This window comes from Ascochyta rabiei, chromosome 16, assembly GCF_004011695.2.
Source record: "Ascochyta rabiei chromosome 16, complete sequence".
In the NCBI taxonomy this organism is placed as follows: domain Eukaryota; kingdom Fungi; phylum Ascomycota; class Dothideomycetes; order Pleosporales; family Didymellaceae; genus Ascochyta; species Ascochyta rabiei.
Genome location: NC_082420.1, coordinates 700,337 through 720,388, shown reverse-complemented (window position 1 = coordinate 720,388; position 20,052 = coordinate 700,337). Strand labels below are relative to the sequence as shown.

The window sequence follows — 20,052 nt, the reverse complement described above, 5'->3', positions numbered from 1 at the left end:
CAAGGCTCTTTCGATACCGGCGAGCCTATCTCCAATGGCGTCAATTTTCGACTCACTAAAGCCATGAGGTCAGACAATTCATATCGTAGGGACTGGCATTAGTAAGAGCACGATCCTTGTCAGAGCTGAGCACCAGTGCACGATGAGGAGATGTTTATGCGTATTCCGATAAGGGGATAGAAAGGGTTCAATACAGAACAACTCACTATTTGCTGGAAATGAGTACTCGTTGCCGTGCTTCCTTGGGCCTGCCGCTAGAAGCCTGGCAGATCAGATCCGAGGCACGACAGCTCGTACATGGTCTGCCTTTGTCGCAACGTATCTGTTGGGTACAAGGATCAGTGTCGTAGCACGCGGTGAGCGGACGTTCTTGCGAACCTGCATACCTTACGAGTCCTACATTGGTCGCACTGACACATTGTCAGTACATGATTTGGTGTCGAGGCTTCATCAGCCGCACATACCGCTCGCAAGCCTGCTTGACCGTCGCTAGAAGCGGATGCGCCTTCCATACTTGGTATCCTACTCGTTGTACGCCACGGGAATGTGGAGAGCTGGAGGAAGTAGATGGAGGCTTAAGTTGCCGCGCGGGTACCGGTAGGGCTGAGGGCTAAGCTGGTGTGATTGGACGGAACCTTCTCATCCGCCCGCGGCCTCCGAAGGGGCTGAAGAACTCTTCTAGCAGACGCAAGCCACACTAATGTACGTGGAATACTCCAGTATCGAGGCGCAGTGATCTCTGGGATGGGGTGTTTGAGCATGTATTTTCACAACAACAGTCTTGCATCGTCTGATCGAAGACCCCAACCTCCAAGTGGCTCATACTCATCTCGTCTCGTACTTCTTCTTTTTAGCTGTGAGCAATGCCAACTTCTTCTACACTACACTCAGCAAGCCGAGTTCATTTGCGTCAACAGCCCCAGCCTCCACGGCAAGCTATTATAGTCTCCACCTGCACTCGGATCCAACCCCTGATACAGATACCTCAACTTGCATGGACTGATAGTCAATGTCTGATCGACGTTCGTCCTAACTACCTCCCCATGACTGATACTCTTTGTCCACGGCGTCCCACTAAACACCACGTTGTTCTGCCTCGCAAACGGATTCGCCTCGGTCGCTGCCAGCTGCGCCCAAGGTCCCGCCAGGTTCTCGCTCGTCCAGAACCTGAAGTACCGGTTTCCGTCGCTACCGATGGCTTCGACGAGCAGCAGGTACTTGCCTCCGTCGACGTGGTAGACGTTGGAGGCCTCGAAGAGCGCGTTGCGCGTGTCGTTGAGCGCGATGACTGGCTCGCTCATTCCGTTTGGAAAATTGCCCACTGCCGTCTGCGACCGGTAGAGGTGCCCGTTGTCGTCTGAGGAGAAGAGGTGGCAGGCCGATGCATCGCAAATCACCCACATGTCCACCCAGTATCCATCGCCAATGTTGTCGGTTATGATTTGCGGTGTGCCGGTGTAGAAATCCTTCGGCGCCGTCCAGCCAGCTGGGTTGCTGATGTCTTTGTTCGTCGAGTATGCTGCGTTGCCGTTCTGATAGATCAGGTACCACAGCTTCTGCGGCGCGAAGTAGAAGACCTCGGGAGCGGCACGATATCCCGTGCCAATTGCTGACTGGTCCAGGTAGTAAAATGTCGAGGCATTAGCCTTGGAGAAGTCGGTAAAGTTGAAGTAGACGAGATTGTAGCCCGAGGCCTGCGCCGTGCTGGCGAAGACGTGGTACGCATTCTTGTAGAAGACGATAGACGGGTCTTTGATACCAGCAACATTCCGGCCGTCATTCCTGGGTCCGACAAGGGCACCACTCGAGCTCCATTTGAAGCTGCTCGGTAAACTGGGACTCTGGCTGGTAGAGACGAAGCCGCTGGAAACCCCCTCGATAGCACGAGCCGTGACTACAGCAACCGCAGCAGCAAGTACGAGAAGACAGCGCATCGTGGCTAACGAAAAGAACCTTACCAATCAACACGCTATATAAACCTCTGCGACACCACTCCAACCATTTCCAGGTTCCCCGCATATAACGCTCAAATCTCCGATTTTATATTGCTCGTGTTCATATGTTTGGCGATCTTACCAATCAGCTTTCTGCATCATTAGCCTAAACAACGACGACCGTCTCCACCGGCACTTTCGGCCTCATTACTCGGGTGCCAATAAAAGCCGCACACCCTATAGTCAAAGCCCTAGCAAAAGTTCAGGAACACCACCACCCATAGCGATCTTCCAGGTTATCTTACTCAACACAAACAAGATTCCAGAGCCTACAAAAACAAAGTCTTGTAGAGAATAATTTTCTCTATAAATCCGTCTTTTCAGAATTTTTATTCAGGCTATTGTTGTGGGTTTACGTGGAGGAGGTAGTTTGGGTGTGCGGCTTATTTTGTCACCCGAGGTGCTCATCTTGAGCGGAGAGAGCTTCCCAAAGGAGGGAGGGATGCGAAGTGCGGGCACCCCCGAGGATCACGGATGTCAGTATACGCCTGCATTCCCTTGGACATTGTAGTTCAGTGTACGTCCTTGACACGGCACGACACAACGCTGGCATAGTGGCAGTGCAACGAGATGGATTCCAACTACCCACCGAACGCTGTGATTTGCTTTACCCCAGATTGAATTCCGACGCCATACCAGCATGTCTCATGAACTTCTCCCTTGCCCTGACTGCCTTCCTCATCTTGGCACTCTCTTCCTCGTCCGCACCGAGCGGCAGATCCAGATCCTGGATGCCCTTCTTCGGCTGCACCTTATCCGCCTTCCTGCTTGCGCCGTCCACCTTGGGTGCGCCGCGAACCTTGGCAGGCCTCTTGTCTTCTCGTCCAGCACCGGTGCGCAGACCGGGCACCTTCATGCCACTTGGTCTCTCGCGGAGCGCGAAGGCTTTGGCCAAGTGACCTAGGTGCAGGGACTTGATGTCGAAGTAGACACGCTCGTCTGCTACGTGAGTGGCGTAGGCGCGGATGTGGGATTGGTATGCGCGGCGTGCTGCTTCGAGGCGCTTGGGGTCTGCGAGTGCCCACCGCTCGACTGCGAGCTGTAGGTCTGTGGCCTTTTCCATGTACGCGCCTTTCTCAATGATACCGGTCGTGACCAGTCCTTTGTTCAAGATGTCATCGGCATCCTGTCGAATGAGGTGTACGCCAGCTTCGTTGTCTTTGCGGTCAGACTTGAGAATCTCGACGTAGCCTTCTTCGCAGCCTGGTTGCAAGAAGACGCAGGCACGGCCATCACGTCCGGCACGCGCTGTTCGTCCGATGCGATGCAGATGGTCGGAACGGGCGAAGGCGGGATCGAACTCAACAACCAGGTCGACGTTGGGGAGATCGAGACCGCGAGATGCAACGTCGGTGGCAATGAGGACGGATGCCTCGTTGTTCTTGGTGAAGTGTGCGAGGGTGGATGTTCGGAGGGACTGTTGGAGGGAGCCGTGTAGGCGGTAGGCTGTGACTGTGTGCGTCTTGGAAGAGAGGATAGGAGATTCGGCGTGGGTGACGACCAGTTTTGTAGGATCCGACTGGGCGATGGCCTTCTTCTTCTCCTTCTCGCTCTCCTTCTTGTCTGTTGCATCGTCATCCTCGTCTGCTGCGACTTTCTTGGTGCTGTCTGGCTTGTCGCCCTCAAGGCTGCTTGCTAGCAGATCAAAGTGAAAGTCGACCGAATCGGCACAGGATATGAAGACAATGGCTTTCATGACCGAGCCTTTCCGTGCGAACGTGCGCTTGAGATAAGCCAACAAAGACACCAATCGGAGCTTGGGAGCTACAACGGCGTATGACTGCTTCAGCTGGGCTGGCGCGTAGAAGCCCTGGTCGTCTCGCTCTTCCACTGCGTTCTCGTCTCTGTCGGCGGGATCTGCTTTGATGTGGACGGCATCCTTCAAACTGATCTGGCCAAGTCTTTCCACGTCCATCTTCATTGTAGCAGAACAGAGGACGGTGGTTCGTTTGTCTGGTAGGCCTGGGATCGCTGACCTGCCCTCTTTGTGTGCTCGCATTCGCAGATTGAGTTGGCCGATGATCTTTTGCATGTCCTGCTCGAAGCCGAGTTCCATCATCCGATCGCCCTCATCCAGCACAAGCCACCTGACGTTGCTCACATCTAGGACTTCAGTGTGTTCGAGATGATCGACGAGTCGTCCGGGAGTTGCGACCAGGATGTTGATGCCCTTGCGCAACCGCGCCTTTTCGCTCTTCTTCTTCTCACCACCAATGACGGTGGTGGCTACGAGCCAATGCGCACATCCCAGCAACTTCTCCAGCACGAGGGCAATCTGCTTGCTCAGTTCTCGAGTCGGGGCCAGGATGATGGCGAACAGGCCCGAGCTCCTCTGCACGGCCTCGTCCGCTGCCTCCTTGCGCTTCTTCATGTTGGCCGAGAGCTCCATCAGTCTCTGCACGATGGGCAGCAGATAGGCCAGCGTCTTTCCGGAGCCCGTCTCGGCTTGTATGAAAGCATCCGAGTCGTCCTTGACAAGCTGGGTAATGGCAGCTTTCTGGATGGCAGTGGGTGCCTTCATAGCCATCTTGTTCAGCATGTGTGCTGCCAGTGTGGGGGATATGCCGAGGGATGTGAACGTGTCCAGCTCGCTGCTAAGAGGCGCGTTGGAGGGCTCGACGGGCGGCGCATCGTCTTGGGCGGATCGCTCGGGGGGCTGCGTCTTGGTGGTGGAGGTGGGGTTGTAGGTGAACAGAGACGAGATGATCTGTTTGCTGCCCTTCTTGGGCGCGTCCTGCCTCGCCTGGGATGGCTTGGGTGCACTGGTGGTTGCCTGGGGCCTGAAGTCGGTCGGGGCGGTCCTCTCCGAGTCTCTCGGCCTGAAGTCTCCGCTCACACGCGCTCTCTTCACCGGCCGTTCGGTGTTGTGTGCAGGCTCCGGGCTCTTGGACACCCGTCTTGTCCTGGGCCCCAGCTCTGTGCGGTTCACATGTGTGGCCTTGCCCTCCTGGACCTTCTTGGGCACCACCTCGCCGTTGAGTCGGGCGGTTGCTTTGGTGTGCCAGTTCTGCGCCGCCTTCTTTGCCGTCAGACGGCTTCTCCACGAGCCACCTTTTATGCTTGGCTTGGCGATGATGCCGCTCTCGGGTATGGAGAAGTTGAGAAGCATGCCATCGTCGGCCATGTTTGCTGGCGGTGTGTGTTGTTTGTTTCGTGTGGTGTGGTGTGCTGTTGTACTGCACGCCGCGCTCGAGTTCCGTTGGCGCATTCAGCACTCCACCCTCCAACTTTTTTGGCGGGTCGGCGCTAGGGGAGCGGCAGGTGGAGTCGCAAAGCCGCGACGGGCACGTGATGCGTGATAGTGCGACATGTACGCGGTAGAGCAGAAACGTCTTTGCTCTTTTGGACGCAATCGCGGACATGGGCCAGTCCATCGTCTCCCGCTCATCCGCTGCGAAAGGGCGGCCCTCCCACCGTGACTGCAGCGACCGCAGCGACGGCCACGACTGCCACGACTGCCACGACTGCCACGACTGCCACGACTGCCACGACTGCCACGACTGCCACGACGGCCACGACCTTGCAGGTTGAACGCTGTCAAGAAAGAGAAAAGAGAAAAGAAAAAAGAGAAAAGAGAAAAGAAAAAAGAGAAAAGAGAAAAGAGAGCCATGGCCGCGCGCCCTGCATCCCTCCTCATGGCACACCTCCGCACAGCAGCTGGTACACTTCACCTCGACACACGCCTGCTGGACCACGCGGCTAATGTAACCTAGTTCCCGCAGCCCGCCGCTGTCTTGCGCGCAGCTTTGGACCTGCTGCCCGCGCCTCCCTCGCCCACAGTGCCACTCGCTGCCTCTCCTCCACTGCACCCCGCCCCAGCGCACTCGCCGTCAACGACCTGACGCAGGTCTTCCACCATGTCGCGCCTTTGCGCAAGTTTCGTCGCCATCTGCTGCTGAACAATCGCACAGTGGGCCTGGTCCCAACCATGGGCGCACTGCATGAGGGCCACATCTCGCTGGTCAGACAGGCAGCAGCGGAAAACACGGACGTGTGGGTCACCATCTACGTGAACCCTACCCAGTTCGGCGTGAACGAGGACCTGGCCTCCTACCCGAAGACATGGGAGGCGGACATGGAGAAGCTACGCGACCTGGACAGAGTCCTGGCGAGAGAGGGCACGGGCCGCGTGTCCGCCGTCTTTGCTCCGAGCACCAACACCATGTACCCTACCTCGCCTCCAGACAGCAGCCTGCCTGGAGTAGGCAGCTTTGTTGAGATGCGCCCGCTCGGACAGTTGTTGGAGGGCGCATCGAGACCCGTCTTTTTCCGCGGTGTGGCGACTGTGTGCATGAAGTTGTTCAACATCTGCACACCGGATAGTGTGTACTTTGGCCAAAAGGACGCCCAGCAGACCGTCGTCATAAAGAAGCTGGTCAAGGACTTCCATCTGGACACAAAAGTCCGCATCTGCGACACATCGCGAGAATCAGATGGACTGGCCCTGTCCTCGCGCAACGTCTACCTCGGTGCTCGCCGACGCAACGTCGGTATCGTACTGAACCAGGCATTGCGCAAGGCAGAGGCTCACTTCAAGGACGGCAAGCGCCTGCGCGGTGACATTCTCTGGCCTGCAGTCGACCACGGAGACCGGGTCCAGCACGAGCAGGAAGCGCTAGAGCCTAGCAAGCGAGCCAGGTTCCAGGTCGACTACATCAGTCTTGCAGATCCTGACACAATGGAGGAGATCGAGAAAGTGGACGACACAAAGGGCGCCATTCTAAGTGCTGCGGTCAAGATGCTTCCCCTTGAGGAGCCCCAACAAGGCGAGGAGCTAGGCTTGGGAGGTGGCCAGGTCGCTGTTCGACTCATCGACAACATTGTCCTCCAGCCTACAAGATGATCGTCGAAGCAAATGCAACATGTCCTCAACTCACGCTCCCGTCTTTGTTGATGTCGTCGCTTTTACATTTTGCTCACTAAAGTTGACCACACGACTACTAACGCAGAACACAGGTTACTGCGATCCAGGGTTAACGTGACGATACCTGTGGGGAGTATTATTGGCTACAAATCCCACACGATCTGGTTCTAGCCACAACCACGATATCGACAACTCAATGCCAGATTCCTCGGATTGTGCTCAGACTCCTACCTAAGTTTTACCTTGTTTACGAAGTCGCTCTTCCCTCCTTTCACACGGGACGATGTGTGGTTGTATTGGGAAGCAAGTGTAGTTGGCAGGGTATTGGTTTGTTTGCTAGGGTATGCTGGGAAGTATCGGGGTCGAGCTGGATTGGTTGGGGTGTGAAGAGCAGGACTTCCTTCACGCCCACCGTCAAGACGTGGATACCTGTCCGTGTCTGACATGGAGGCAGCAGAGCAATCCGGTACCAAAGCATACACGGCGAGCAACGCACCCTTGAAATGAACAAGCGGCACCGCACTCCCACCGTCCATCCTCGCTATCTGCACAACGCGAGCTCCAGACTCATCGCAAGCCCACACGGCCTCGTACTTCCGCCGGCGAGGCATTCATCCTTCCTCCTCCTCCTCCTCCTCCTCTTCCTCTATTCGTTCCCCCATTCTTTTCGCCATTGCGAAGAAGGACCTGTTGAGAAACGCCTGCCCAGATCATTGGATAAAGTCCTCGACTCACACAGCCAGAGATCCACTGTTCGGCAAGATGAGCCCGCACGCCGACGGCGTAGATGTTCAGCACGCCGAGGAGCACGCGCGCCCAACACGTATAAAAAAGCTGGTTATTCCCTGGGAACTTCTTTTCGTATTGCTATCATCCGTTTGCCTTCTGGCTTCTGCTTTTTTAAAAAAAAAAATCCTTCTCGAATCATGGCGTCCGTCGACGCTGAGAAAGCGCTCCCCTTGCCCTCGGGCAAACCATTCTCCGCCAGTGCCTTGGTCGCGCAGCCTGTCAATGCACTCGACCGAGTCGAGACGCGCGCATCGATACTACACGATAGCACTCCGCTGTCGAGGAAGTGTCTGATTGTGTTTGCGTGCAGTTGGGCGACGCTGGCGGCGTGCTTCTCTAGCACGTCGCTGTTGTCGGCGAGCAAGGAGATCAGCGAGGACCTGAAGACGACGAGCCAGGTCGTGACGTTCTCTACTGCCGGGCTGATGCTGGCTATGGGGATGAGCGCGTTGGTGTGGAGCCCGATTGCTAGTGTAAGCGGTGGCCGTTGTATGCGTGCGTGCGATGTTGATTGACATGGAGTAGATTGTTGGGCGAAGGGTGGCGTATATCGCCTGCGTTTCTGTGTTGCTTGTGTTCACCATGGGAGCTGCAGTCGCGCCGACTGTGGAGGTTTTTGTCGCCATGCGTGTCTTGAGTGGGTTCCAGGGATGCTTCTTTCATGTTGCGGGCCAAACCATCATTGCCGAGTACTTTCCCCCCATGCAGCGTGGGAGAGCGAACGGCTTCTTCCTAGCGGGTACGGTCGCAGGCCCTCCCTTAGGTATGTTGATGCTGTCCATCTCCATCACTCCTTTCTCTGCTAATGCTTGGCAGGGCCCTTGGTTGCTGGCATCATGGTCAACTACACAAGCTGGCGTAACCTGCTCTGGCTACAAGTCTCGATGATCGGCGTAGCCCTCGTCCTTGCTTTCTTCTTCGTGCCAGCAAGTAGATTGGACCAGCCGGGTCTTGCGCTGAACATCAGGGGCTGGCATGCTGTTGCGCAGTTCAGTCCGCTTCCCACGTTCAAGCAGATGATGTACCCAAACGCCTCCTTAACAGTAAGCGTTGAATGTTACTGTTACTGAGAAGTGCAGCTGACTTGACCATCCAGCATTTAAGTTGCGGCTTCCTCAGCTGGACGCAATACTCGCTTCTTGCAGCTCCAAGACATATTTTGACTACCCGCTTCGGTCTGACATCCTCGCTTTCGACCGGTCTCTTTTACATCGCGCCTGCAACGGGCTTCCTCCTCGGTACCGTGATCGGTGGATGGTTCTCGGACAAGACAGTGCACAAGTGGATAGCGTTGCGCGGCGAGCGTCTCCCGCAGGATCGCCTGAACGCAGGCATGTACGCCTTCTGGGTCGTGATCCCGTTCTTCATGCTTTTGCAAGGCTGGGGCTTGGAATGCGACAACTGCTCGACTGCCGTAGGAGGACTTGCTCTACCGATCGTAACAAGTTTCTGCACTGCCGCTGGCCTCCTGGCTTCATTCGCTAGTCTGAACACGTACTGCGCTGGTAAGTTCGTGCTGCCCTTGAACGCACCAAACGACTGACGTTCTTGTAGAAGCGATACCAAAGAAGCGGCGCGAGGTCATAGCTGGGAAATACATGGTCCAGTACACATTCTCTGCGATTTCAAGTGCAGCAGCTGTTCCCCTGATTGATGCTGTGGGCACTGGGCCAGCCGGAACAATAGGTATGTTCGGCACTTCTGATGTCAGGCCATCTTGCTGATCCCACTCAGGCGCGGTTCTGGCAGTGCTTGCGGGACTTCTGACCTTCACCACCGCCAAGCAGGGTCAGTCAATGCAGAAATGGGCGGAAAAGAAACTTGGTCCGAAGTCGTCAAAGGGCTCCTCTGCATAGTTGCGCAAAATCCAATAAATCATCTTCTTAACCGTTTGCCCACTCATCACCGCCCCATATACCCGGCCAGTAAGGGGTCTGTAGCGGATCAAAACTTGGATTGTCGATTTCGCTTATAGCAAGATCGGTCTCGGCCAGGAACTCTTGAAGTGAAGGCTGGGCAAGCGCCATACTCGCCGTCATCACGGGTCCAGTGAATGGGACCGTGGCTTCGTTGTTCACGGCCGGTACGTGCGGTGCAAGATTCTGCACCAAGCGGTTATTACGGACTCTTTCCATGCTCTCTTCCATGGCGTCAAGATGCTGACAGAACTCTTTTGCCGCGAAGTTTCCACTTTGACCAAGTTGGCGGATGATATCTATCGCAGTGATGAGGTTGTCGCCGTCGCTTTGGCTTTGAGCAGACCCCAGGAGACTTGACAGCGCCAGGTTCGTAGCAGCAGAAAACAGATACTGTGTGTAGAAGTAGTCGAAGATAGCAAAAGATCCGTGTATCCACGCTTCACTCAACAGTCGATATGAGTGACGGGAACACTGGAAGCATGTTTCAGCAAGTGTCAATGCACTCTCCGGAAGGCTCGTTTTAGGGTTCACGGATGGATCTATCCATGACTTGCAGTGTACACGCAGAACGTGGAGTAAAATAGGTCGAGTTGCGATGATGCAGCACTGCAGCAGTCAACACACATATCATTCCAGATCCCAACAACACATACCTGGTTGAACCGTAAATGGAGGTAGACAATGCTGTTGGGCCGTGCAGATCCTTTGCCGTTTTCCAACTGTAGTTGAGGTGGGAGGGTCTCCATCCACTTTGTGATGTTCTTCAAGGTTGTCTGCACCCTTTGAGAGAAGGACACGTGGTGCTTTCGTCGAGAGTATAGCTGCTGGCGTGTCTGTTGTGATAAACCGGCTAGCTCGATACTTTTCAGAATGTAGTCCACGTCTTCAAAATCTGCTGCGTCTTCTAAATGATCGCCGCTCGGAAGATCGACGACGATGTCCTCGTCAGCTATGCTCGCGGGATGACCAAGTTTGGAACAACATGTCCTGTCTAGCACGTACGCCGTCCACCACAATCGCGTTCGGTGTTCTCTTGCCAGACGATTCGAGTACAAGTTGTCGGGTACGTTCAGATTGAGGCCCATGACGATACTTAGCCTGACCGCGGAGCTTGCAAGCAGGTACGCGGTGTGCCTACGGTTGAGGTTGTACGAGTAGAGCACAAGAAGAAGCGCGATCTCGACTGTGTGCATTGTAGGCCTCTCCGCAGGAATGCTGACCATTCTTCTGGCCTGTGCAAAATACGAAAGACCAGGGAAAGACGCTTCCTGGGCAGCAACGCGGCTGGAGTACACCTCGCCCAAGGCGAACAGCGCCAACAATTTGCACTTCATCAACCTCTCGACGTCGTTGACGTTTTTGATAGCTGTTTCGACTGCTTCCATCACTGAAGACTTGAGCACGATGTGATAGTACTGGCAGACAGTGCTCAAAGCAACCTTGACCAAGAACCGTGCTCTGGCCGGCGCTGGCCAGCTGAATTGAGACTCGGAAAGCAACATGAGGGCTTCATCCCGCACATAGCTGGTTCTCGGAATGTGTGAACTGTACGGAGTCAACGCCTCGCGAAACCGGGTGGCGAAAGCTGCATCGGCGGCTTCACTGATATGTATGGGCATGTCGAGAGACGACATGGGGAAAAACCATCCTTGAGGTCTGTCCTCAACAAGAGGGTTCTGTAAAGTTTCCTGGTTCTCTACAGTAGGGACTTGGCGCGAGACAGCGGTTTCTGACGGGGCAGCTGGGCGTGCATCTCGCAGCCGCTCGTTTTCTCGCAAAAGATCCTCGACATACCTTGGTCCGTCAACCATCACCTGCGGTATCGAAGCTACTCATACTCACTGTTGACTGAATTTGATCTGGCGATCGCGAGACGGATAAACGCATGCATCTGAAACATGGGCGTCACGACAATTGGTGCATGGTTGGCCTCCTGAACACTTCACTTTGCGCGAGTGGCATCGCTGACAACTTCAGGCGAAAGTCAGACTTGGAACGAGTTCAATTGACTCCGGTATGCTTACGCGATGGATTTGGTGGATTTTCTATGCACAACATCTGGGCTGCTCGCTTGGCTGATTGAGACACGCTTTCGAGTGGGCGTGGCCTTCGGCATGGCTTGGCCAAGTGAAGGGAGAGCAAGTGGTGGACGAATGGGGACTTGACGCTAGGTAGACTCGGCGAAACTTCGGTCAGGCATTGCACGAAACCAACACAGACTACACATCATCTCGTTCAGAGCAAAAGTAAGCCGTGCGAAAAGAATAGCCGACAATGCCATTGCACGCATCTACGAGCTGTGCCTGACTGCTTCCCCGCAACCTACCCAACAACAATCCCACTACCGCAGCCGGCCACGCGTCCGCCTAGAATTGCTCAATGTAACTTCAAACAAAGAATAGCTGTTAGCAGGCTGCTAGTCGTACGTTGCGATTGGTCCCAGAGTCGCTCGACGCACGCTTCTGCGGTACGACCATTCAACCCCTCGACTAACGATGGATGGAGCCGTCGATGGGCTGAACCACTATCTGCTGTTTCCAGCGCCACGGTATCTGGCAAAGGTCTGCCCTCATCATCGCACCACTGTGCAGTCAATGGCTTGATAACAGCCCGCCTTGACGTCTGGATGTCTGGCTTCCTTCCACGTCTACCTGCGTGTCTCTTCTTCCATCACGCAATGGTCGAATGATTGTGCCTTGTCGTTCGCGATGACTTCTTCACCCTCGTTATGTCCATTGTTTCCTTCTACGATTCACATCTGCCGTTTGGGCCACGAGAACACTGAAAGAGATGGCAGTCATGAGAGGATGGACACTTGTAACAACAACAACTACAACCACGTCGGCCGCCGTCGAATTTACGGCAACTTGAACATGCCGTTGAATAGCTCCAGAATGCCTTTGGGCCCGAACCATATCGCTTCGCAGATGTTGCAGCACCCTCGTCCGCTCGACGAAAGACCTTCCATTTGTCCAGTGCAGCCACTCCGTCGTTCTGCACGAGCGACTCAACGCCTGCCTCCCACAACACGCACACCGACTCCACCGCCATTGTGGACACCCACTCCGCGGCGCAACTTCCACCGCCGCGGCGCCATAGACGGATCAGCGAGCTACCCAGACGACACGCGGCGGCACGGCATGATACTCGAGGGCCAGAACGAACCCCTCGCGCTCGAGCCCGAGGCCCTACCCGCTTACACGCCAACACCGAGCACCCTATACCGGCGCGTGACGACCGACGGCGCCCTCCCACCCCCAGACCCGTGGCTGCACGGACACGGCCGAGCATCGCGGCAACTAGAGCTGCGCGAGCTGCAGCGCCAGTGGACCATCCGACGACCCAGCCACCCGCTGTGTCCCACGGAGCGCACCTTGTTCCGCCCGCCGGTCTCCGAGGCGTACGACCTCCCTCCGCCGTACGCACCACGGGATCCCTACCCGCTGTTCAAACCCGCGGAGAAGCGGCCCAGCATGTGGGCGCGCGTGGTGCTGTATCCGTTTGTGCCCGAGGGCGAGATGCTCGATAAGGCGGCGCTTGCCACGGACCGCCTGGCCAAGACGGTCGTCGGCGGCGTCAGGAAGGGCGTCGGGGAGGTCGGCAAGAAAGCTAAAGCCGTGCCCCGGCAGATTGAGAGTACGCGGGCGAAGCGCAAGATTGGGTGGTTGGGGGGAAGGGGCTATGTGGATAGGGGTGTGTCTGAATGCGGAGCGTATGCGGGGGCGTATCATGCGGGAGAGACGTAGGTGGGTGGGAATTTTTTTTTTCTTTTTCTTCTCTTGTTCCGTGATGATGGACGGAGGAAGGGACGCAAAGGTCCGTATTTTGAATCGAGTCTTTTTGTCTTCTTCACACCACAACTCTTCGCAACCCTTCGGTTCCACCAAGCACTTTCCGCCCTGTCACTGCGTCTCGGCCTTGGCCGCTCTCCCACCGGCCCTCGCGACTGCCTTCCTCTTTGCTCCACTCTTCTACTTCCACCTCGCCGGCACCGTCTTCTCGTGCAAAGCCCGCCGCGCCCTCCATGAAGGCTACTTGCCGGTCGTGCACGCCTTGGACCCAGCGGTGGATGCACGTGTAGCAGTAGACGAAGCCTGTGGGGCTCGCGGTCGGGTTTGTGACGGGGGTGCTGCAGATGGGACACAGTGTGGAGTCGGCAGGGAGCGGGACGGTGAGGATGGGGAGGAGTGTGGACGCGGCGATTGGGGGGTCGATGGGTCTTGGTTTGCTCCTGTGGTCTGTCGTAGAGGTGTATTTTGAGCTTTGCTCCTTCGCGGCGGGAGGGAGCGAGGGTAGTATGGGCGGTGGCAGCTCCACGTTCTCTGCTGATTTGCGTGACAGCTGGCGGGCGAAGTCGGAGGCGTGCCACCACTCGAGAAACTTCAGTGCGAAGATGCTTGTGGGGAGCAGGATCTTCAGGGAGCTGAGGAGCCGTGGTTGGACGCTTCTTGCGAGATTGCGCGGCGAGAACAGGCTGCCTCCTTCGCCGGGCCTCGCGGGACCCGTCTTTCGCGGCTGTGAGAGGGCTTCGATGGCGGCGTGGTCTGCACCGCCCAGGCGCCGTATGCGGGTGCCTATCATCCACAGAAAGGGGGAGTGGTATTTGGTCGAGTCGAAGAGGTAGGCCATGTTGAAGACGAGCAGCGAGAAGTAGTAGGCCGCGTTGACGCTCGGATAGATGTTGCGCAGAAACCACTTGTAGCCGAACATCAGGCGCTGCTTCACGCTGGCACCACTCTGCGGGCGGTCGCGGTCGCGGTTGTACGCGGGCCCGAGCAGGTTGGAGTGTGCGGCGTGGATGTCGTAGCTCTCGTCCAGCTTGCGCTTCAGCCACGGCAAGCCGACCAGGACGGCGAGGTTCTTCCACACATCGCCGCTGCTCAGCTTGACCGCCTCCCTCACGCTCTCGCTCGCGCCCATCTGCGCGCGCGGTATCTCGCCGCCCTTTACGCGCAGGACGCGGGCGCGCTTCAAGCTGTAGAAGTTCTCGGTGAAGGAGCCGCCGTAGGTGCGCAGGAAGTGGCGCTCGACCAGCAGCATGACGAGCGCGTAGACCTCATCGAACGAGTTGAGCACGGGCAGCAGGTAGCGCGGGTAGCGCGGGGTGGCGACGGCGAGGAGGTAGCGCAGCGAGGGGGGCAGCAGGGCGGAGAGTTGCTGTTCGGAGAGGAGCTCGAAGAGGGACGGCTTGAGGTCGTCGACGCCAGACTGGAGGGTGGGGAGGAACTCCATGATGGGGGTGGGGCGCTATGCAGGGCGGCGCATTGGCTACGGCAGGTGTTGTTGTAGTTGTCGTCGTTGTTGATGATGTTGATGTTGTCGTTGTTGTTGATGATGTTGTTGTTGTTGCTGTTGCTGTTGTTGTCGTCGTCGTTGTTGCTGTTGCTGTTGTCGTCGTTGTTGCTGTTGTCGTCGTTGTTGATGATGTCGTCGTTGTTGATGATGTCGTCGTTGTTGTTGCTGTTGCTGTTGCTGTTGTTGTAGTAGTTGTGGTAGTTATCGTCGTTGTTGTCGCTGTTCTTGTGATTGTTGTTGGATGAGAGAGTGCGTGTGCAGTGGATGGTCTTGAAATGTGAAGATAAGCATGAGCGTGAACGTGAAGCTGAACTGCGATGGCGGGCCGAGGCATCTCATGCAGCTAGGGCGGGTCGCGTACAGCTGCCGTCCCGTCGCGTCTGCGTCACCGGCACCGACAGGTCACGGGCTCCAGCTGAGCTTCAGCACCACAACACCAACAACACCACCACCACCACCACCACCACCACCACCAACACCATGGATGCCGTGATGAAGCCAATAGACCACGCGAGGTGTCGGGAGCTGGCCCATCCCGACATCGCCAACTTCGCCGTCTCCATGTAAGAAAAGGCTGTCCCCATCAGCCCTCACATGCATGCGTGGCTAACCGCCGTACAGCTTCCTCGTCGTCGGCATCCTCGTCTCGTACCTGCCACAGCACTACAAGATCATTTCGCGGCGCTCCTCCCGCGGCCTGAGTCCGCTCTTCGTCCTGCTCGGCACCGTCTCGGGCACGGCGAGCATCGCCAACATCCTCACCCTGCCCGAGAGCACCGCCGACATGGCCTGCTGCAAGGAGATTGGCAGGTTCCCCTGTGCAGCTGCCCTGCTCGGCATTGCGCAGATTGGCGTGCAGTGGGCCTGCTTCTTCTTCATGTACTCCCCCCGCCCTTCCTCGGTCCCCCGCCTTCACTGACACCGTCCCAGCATGCTCCTCTTCCTCGTCTTCTTCCCGCGCGCCCCCATCCCCGGCATCGACCAGGACGCCGAAGACAGCGACGCGTCCCACATGCCCACCTGGAAAGAAGCCGTTCTCGTCCTCGCCCTGTCCCTCGCCTTCTTCATAGTCGCCTTCATTGGCTCCGTCGTCTTCGTCTACGCCCTCCCCTCCCACGTCCGCGGCTGGGCCAACTTCCTCGGCCTCCTGGCCACCTCCCTGGCCGCCGTCCAGTACATCCCCCAGATCGTCACCACCTGGCGTCTGCAGGAGACGGGCAGTCTGTCGGTGCTGATGATGTGCATTCAGACCCCAGGGAGCTTTGTCTTTGCAGCCAGTCTGTATGCCCGCCTGGGTAGGGGCGGTTGGAGCGCGTGGGGGCTGTTCATCTTCACTGGCTGCTTGCAGGGCTGCCTGCTGGCCATGAGTCTGGGCTTCCTGTGGAGAGACAGGAAGGAGCAGAAGAGGCTGGGGCAGGACGCCGCTGCCGATGGGAACAGCGAGCGTACACCGCTGTTGGTGACGGAGGACGTTAGCTAGACATGTTGTTTTTCCGTCGATAGAAGAGTTCGTCTTCACGCACTTGAATCTTGTGGTCGAGTGGGGAAGCACGAGCCTGTGTAACGCGAAGCCACGTGCCTGCCCTATCACCTTTCAACTTGCAACCACGACCACCCGCCACGACTCGAGCCATCTCTAGTCACAACAGCACGCAACTTGAAGCTCGCCCAAGCAAACCAAGCCTCGCCACGCCACGCCACGCCACGCCACGCCACGCCATGTCCTGCACTCCTTATGCATGTCGACTCACCGCCTCACCTCAGATCAGCCACCTGCAAACAGTCACACTCGCAGCATCATGTCGAACAACAGGAAGCCACCGGCCAATCGGTCGCGCCCGAGACGACTTGGAAAAGGGCGCGAGGCTAACGCCATCACGCTAGCCATCCCGCTTGGAGCTACCGCTCTCGGTGATTTGCGGGTCAATGCGAACAGGCTCTTTGGCATCCGTCTGGTCTCCACCTGCGGACTTTTAAAGACCCTGTTCGCCTGCTCATCTTCGCTTCCGAGCAATCGCACCTCCAGTGTGACCTCGACCAAGCTCCAAGAGGTGGAGACAGAGTCTGGCGGGGCTCACTGAACAATGGCCCTACCATCGTCATCTGCGCAGGCCGACCAACCCACCGGTATCAACGATTTTGCCAACCATGTTGCGGCGCAAATGGACGACTTTGCACACGCCACAGACATTGCCGAAGAAGCCATTGCCCGAGACCTGGAGGAAGACGATTCAGCATCCGAACCTGAAGATACGGATGGAGATGACGAATCTTCGTCCGGGTCCTCGACAATTCGCCAGTATTCCATGATCAACTCTTATCGCCGACCGTCCTACGTCAACCCCGGACCTCGAGGATTGGCTATTGCATCTTCCAGTGTACCGGAAAGAAGTTTCTTATCAACATCTGCAAGGAAGCGCAACTATCTCTCAAAAAGAGAGCGGGAAGCTGTGAGGGAAGACGAACGGAGCTTGCTCCGCGATAACAACCTGCTCCTACCAAAACACCCCCGTTCAGGAAGCGTAGGGCCAGCTACCAGGATCGGCCCCAAAACCTCGTCCTCCATCCTGCGAAAAGTCCGCAGTACGCCAGACGAGGAGTCTGGTGGTTATGAGGATGCTTCCGAGGGAGACGCCCTGCTTGGGGCTGATGGAGGCGACCCTGATCAACCATACGGAGGTCTTGACACGCCAAAGACAATCAACAAAAAATGGAACGAAGCAGTCGCGGCCGGAAAGATCAACACGAGCTGGAAGCGAGAGACCAAGGTCCTGACCAAGAGTTCCGCGCCCATGATCCTGACCTTCCTCCTGCAGTACAGCCTTCCTGTGGCCAGTATCTTTACCGTCGGCCACATTGGAAAGACGGAGCTTGGCGCCGTATCTCTCGCCTCCATGACAGCCTCTATAACTGGACATGCAGTCTATCAGGGTCTTGCGACATCCCTCGACACACTCTGTGCCCAAGCCTACGGTTCCGGTCGCCCGCATCTTGTGGGTCTGCAGCTGCAGCGCATGCTCGCCTTCCTTCTGCTCATCACCATCCCAATCTCTATCATCTGGGCTTTTGGTACTGAGATCCTGTCCCTCATCGTTCCCGAAAAAGAAACCGCGCGCCTCGCTGGTCTCTACTTGCGAGTCCTGATCTTTGGCGCACCAGGCTACGCGGCGTTCGAGAGTGGGAAACGCTACGTCCAAGCGCAAGGTCTGTTCAGCATAAACATGTACATTTTGCTCGTCTGCGCGCCGCTCAACGCTTTCCTGAACTGGCTGTTCGTCTGGCACCTTGGCTGGGGTTTCGTCGGTGCGCCAATTGCCGTCGCCATCACTGAGAACGTCCTCCCTATCGCACTCTTCTTGTACGTCCGCTTCATCGACGGCTACCAGTGCTGGGGAGGCTTCGACCGCCGAGCCTTGAAGAACTGGACACCGATGATCAAACTCGCACTTCCAGGTCTTGTCATGGTTCTCGCAGAATTCCTGGCCTTCGAAGTCCTTACCCTGTCCTCCTCCTGGCTCGGCGAGAGCGAACTTGCTGCCCAGTCCGTGCTAGGAAGTATCACAGGCCTCACCTTCCAGATCCCATTCCCCATGAGCGTCGCAGCCTCGACACGTATTGCCAACCTTATCGGTGCTACGCTGGCGGTGCCCGCCAAGACAGCAGCGAAGGTAGCGCTTGTAGCCTCCATCATTGTCGGCTTCGGTAATCTGTTTCTTCTTAGTCTACTGCGCAACCAGATCCCCCGTCTCTTTACTCCGGACGAAGAAGTCATCGACCTCGTCGCCAAACTGCTCCCCTTGTGCGCCACATTCCAAGTTTTCGACGCTCTGGCCGCAAACTGCAACGGTATACTGCGCGGACTGGGCAGGCAAGAAGTTGGCGGCTATGTAAGCCTACTCGCATATTACATCATCGGCATGCCGATTAGTTTCGGCGCCGGATTTGGCGCAAAATGGGGATTGTGGGGGTTGTGGGCAGGACCCGCGGTGGCGTTGGGCGTGGTCAGTCTGATTGAGTGCGTGTTCATCTACCGAACGAGCTGGGATCGGGCAGTCGAGGCGGCCAAGATCAGGAATGCCGCGAATTGAGCAGTTTTGTAGAGCGTGGAGTAGGATGGCTAGCGATTGATTAATACACGTGCGTCGGTACTGCATATAGCTTACCCTTGCACGCTTGGTTCTGCCCTTCAATACCCATCAAGCCAAGTAGTACCTTGCCTCCACTTCTGGGTGGATCTCTGTTCCATGCTCTCTTCCTTACAACCCCATGATTTTCTCCAAAAGTGGTTTCGGTATGCTGTTGCTATCCACCAACAAGCATCTCGCGACTCCAAGAACCCAAACCCTAAGAAACACCATCCTCCCCCTTGAGCCCAGCGTCTACAACCGCACAACCACGACATATGCACCTAAAACACAACATCAGACATGACAACCCACCCCAGACGCTCGGTTCCCGCCACAACCCCATCCCCCCATCAACCGTCAAACAAGCCTGCGATACTCCTCCATCATCTCTCACCCACTTCTCAATCGCCCCCGGCTCGGCTCCCGTCACCGCCCTCGCCCACCCGGGCCCACCCACGGAAACAGTAACAGGCGTCTGATTCAGCGCAGACTCGAACTGGAGACTCGTCTCGGGCGTGTAATCCATGGTGGCGTGCTAGATGCTGTCTCTGTCACTGTGACTGCCACTGGCGTCGCCAAAGGTGGGTTGTTAGTTTGCGCACGCCGTGAATGCAGCGAGGAAGGATTGGCAGCGTGGGACGGACGGACGGACGGACGAGGTGAGGATGTGGAGGAGGGCGGTGAGGTTCTGGGTTGTGGGTTGTTGGACGAGGTGGTCGTGCGGCGGGGCTTTCGGGGTAATGGTGCGCAATGCCATGCTGCTATGTGATCATGTGCCTCCTTTCGAACTGGAGACTCAAGAGAACTTTCATCCGAGGTCACGCGTTCAATGGCAGAGGAACAGTCTCGGTATATTAGTATGCTTGGTGTTGAGAGACTTTGACAGTCTGTCAAGGCACAAAAATGGCGCCGAACACTTCCACAACAGCGCAGTGCGCCACCAGCTGAAATCTTTTAAGAAATACAGGGACAAATCCTGGTACCTTGTATCATACAGGCACTTGCGTTCAAAACACCTTCCCTCCCGCCTATATCTAGACGTCGCTTTTCGTGATTCGTCATGT

The 20,052-nt window shown here is 56.7% G+C and overlaps 9 protein-coding genes across 9 annotated transcripts, besides 8 other annotated features; 5 read left to right on the top strand and 4 right to left on the bottom strand.

Annotated features, from left to right (window-relative positions):
* Positions 1-887: 887 nt before the first annotated feature.
* EKO05_0009170 (uncharacterized protein) lies at positions 888-1,934 on the bottom strand (the record flags this gene model as incomplete). The annotated part of the gene is made up of 1 exon (XM_038946712.1): positions 888-1,934. One exon carries the CDS (start codon positions 1,932-1,934, stop codon positions 888-890), a length of 1,047 nt encoding a protein of 348 aa, XP_038795776.1.
* Positions 1,935-2,601: 667 nt separating this feature from the next.
* EKO05_0009169 (RNA helicase) lies at positions 2,602-5,118 on the bottom strand (the record flags this gene model as incomplete). Its single annotated transcript, XM_038946711.1, has 1 exon — positions 2,602-5,118. One exon carries the CDS (start codon positions 5,116-5,118, stop codon positions 2,602-2,604), a length of 2,517 nt encoding a protein of 838 aa, XP_038795775.1.
* Positions 5,118-5,169: a tandem repeat.
* Positions 5,170-5,428: 259 nt separating this feature from the next.
* Positions 5,429-5,513: a tandem repeat.
* A 23-nt stretch (positions 5,514-5,536) lies between these two features.
* Positions 5,537-5,599: a tandem repeat.
* A 3-nt stretch (positions 5,600-5,602) lies between these two features.
* EKO05_0009168 (Pantoate--beta-alanine ligase (AMP-forming)) lies at positions 5,603-6,837 on the top strand (the record flags this gene model as incomplete). Its single annotated transcript, XM_038941937.1, has 2 exons — positions 5,603-5,654; positions 5,708-6,837. 2 exons carry the CDS (start codon positions 5,603-5,605, stop codon positions 6,835-6,837), a joined length of 1,182 nt encoding a protein of 393 aa, XP_038795774.1.
* A 632-nt stretch (positions 6,838-7,469) lies between these two features.
* Positions 7,470-7,505: a tandem repeat.
* Positions 7,506-7,784: 279 nt separating this feature from the next.
* On the top strand, positions 7,785-9,503 carry EKO05_0009167 (uncharacterized protein; the record flags this gene model as incomplete). The annotated part of the gene is made up of 6 exons (XM_038941925.1): positions 7,785-8,120; positions 8,173-8,410; positions 8,464-8,690; positions 8,744-9,152; positions 9,202-9,333; positions 9,382-9,503. The coding sequence occupies 6 exons, from the start codon at positions 7,785-7,787 to the stop codon at positions 9,501-9,503; spliced, it is 1,464 nt and encodes a 487-aa protein (XP_038795773.1).
* A 27-nt stretch (positions 9,504-9,530) lies between these two features.
* On the bottom strand, positions 9,531-11,377 carry EKO05_0009166 (uncharacterized protein; the record flags this gene model as incomplete). The annotated part of the gene is made up of 2 exons (XM_038942049.1): positions 9,531-10,037; positions 10,220-11,377. The coding sequence occupies 2 exons, from the start codon at positions 11,375-11,377 to the stop codon at positions 9,531-9,533; spliced, it is 1,665 nt and encodes a 554-aa protein (XP_038795772.1).
* A 1,083-nt stretch (positions 11,378-12,460) lies between these two features.
* EKO05_0009165 (uncharacterized protein) lies at positions 12,461-13,312 on the top strand (the record flags this gene model as incomplete). Its single annotated transcript, XM_038946710.2, has 1 exon — positions 12,461-13,312. The coding sequence occupies one exon, from the start codon at positions 12,461-12,463 to the stop codon at positions 13,310-13,312; it is 852 nt and encodes a 283-aa protein (XP_038795771.2).
* A 103-nt stretch (positions 13,313-13,415) lies between these two features.
* EKO05_0009164 (ubiquitin-protein ligase peroxin 12) lies at positions 13,416-14,798 on the bottom strand (the record flags this gene model as incomplete). The annotated part of the gene is made up of 1 exon (XM_038946709.1): positions 13,416-14,798. One exon carries the CDS (start codon positions 14,796-14,798, stop codon positions 13,416-13,418), a length of 1,383 nt encoding a protein of 460 aa, XP_038795770.1.
* Positions 14,799-14,844: 46 nt separating this feature from the next.
* Positions 14,845-15,101: a tandem repeat.
* Positions 15,102-15,304: 203 nt separating this feature from the next.
* Positions 15,305-15,342: a tandem repeat.
* Positions 15,342-16,341, top strand: EKO05_0009163 (uncharacterized protein; the record flags this gene model as incomplete). Its single annotated transcript, XM_038941863.1, has 3 exons — positions 15,342-15,424; positions 15,483-15,740; positions 15,792-16,341. 3 exons carry the CDS (start codon positions 15,342-15,344, stop codon positions 16,339-16,341), a joined length of 891 nt encoding a protein of 296 aa, XP_038795769.1.
* Positions 16,342-16,546: 205 nt separating this feature from the next.
* Positions 16,547-16,581: a tandem repeat.
* A 364-nt stretch (positions 16,582-16,945) lies between these two features.
* Positions 16,946-18,949, top strand: EKO05_0009162 (uncharacterized protein; the record flags this gene model as incomplete). Its single annotated transcript, XM_038946708.1, has 1 exon — positions 16,946-18,949. One exon carries the CDS (start codon positions 16,946-16,948, stop codon positions 18,947-18,949), a length of 2,004 nt encoding a protein of 667 aa, XP_038795768.1.
* A 675-nt stretch (positions 18,950-19,624) lies between these two features.
* Positions 19,625-19,645: a tandem repeat.
* Between the last annotated feature and the right edge of the window lie 407 nt (positions 19,646-20,052).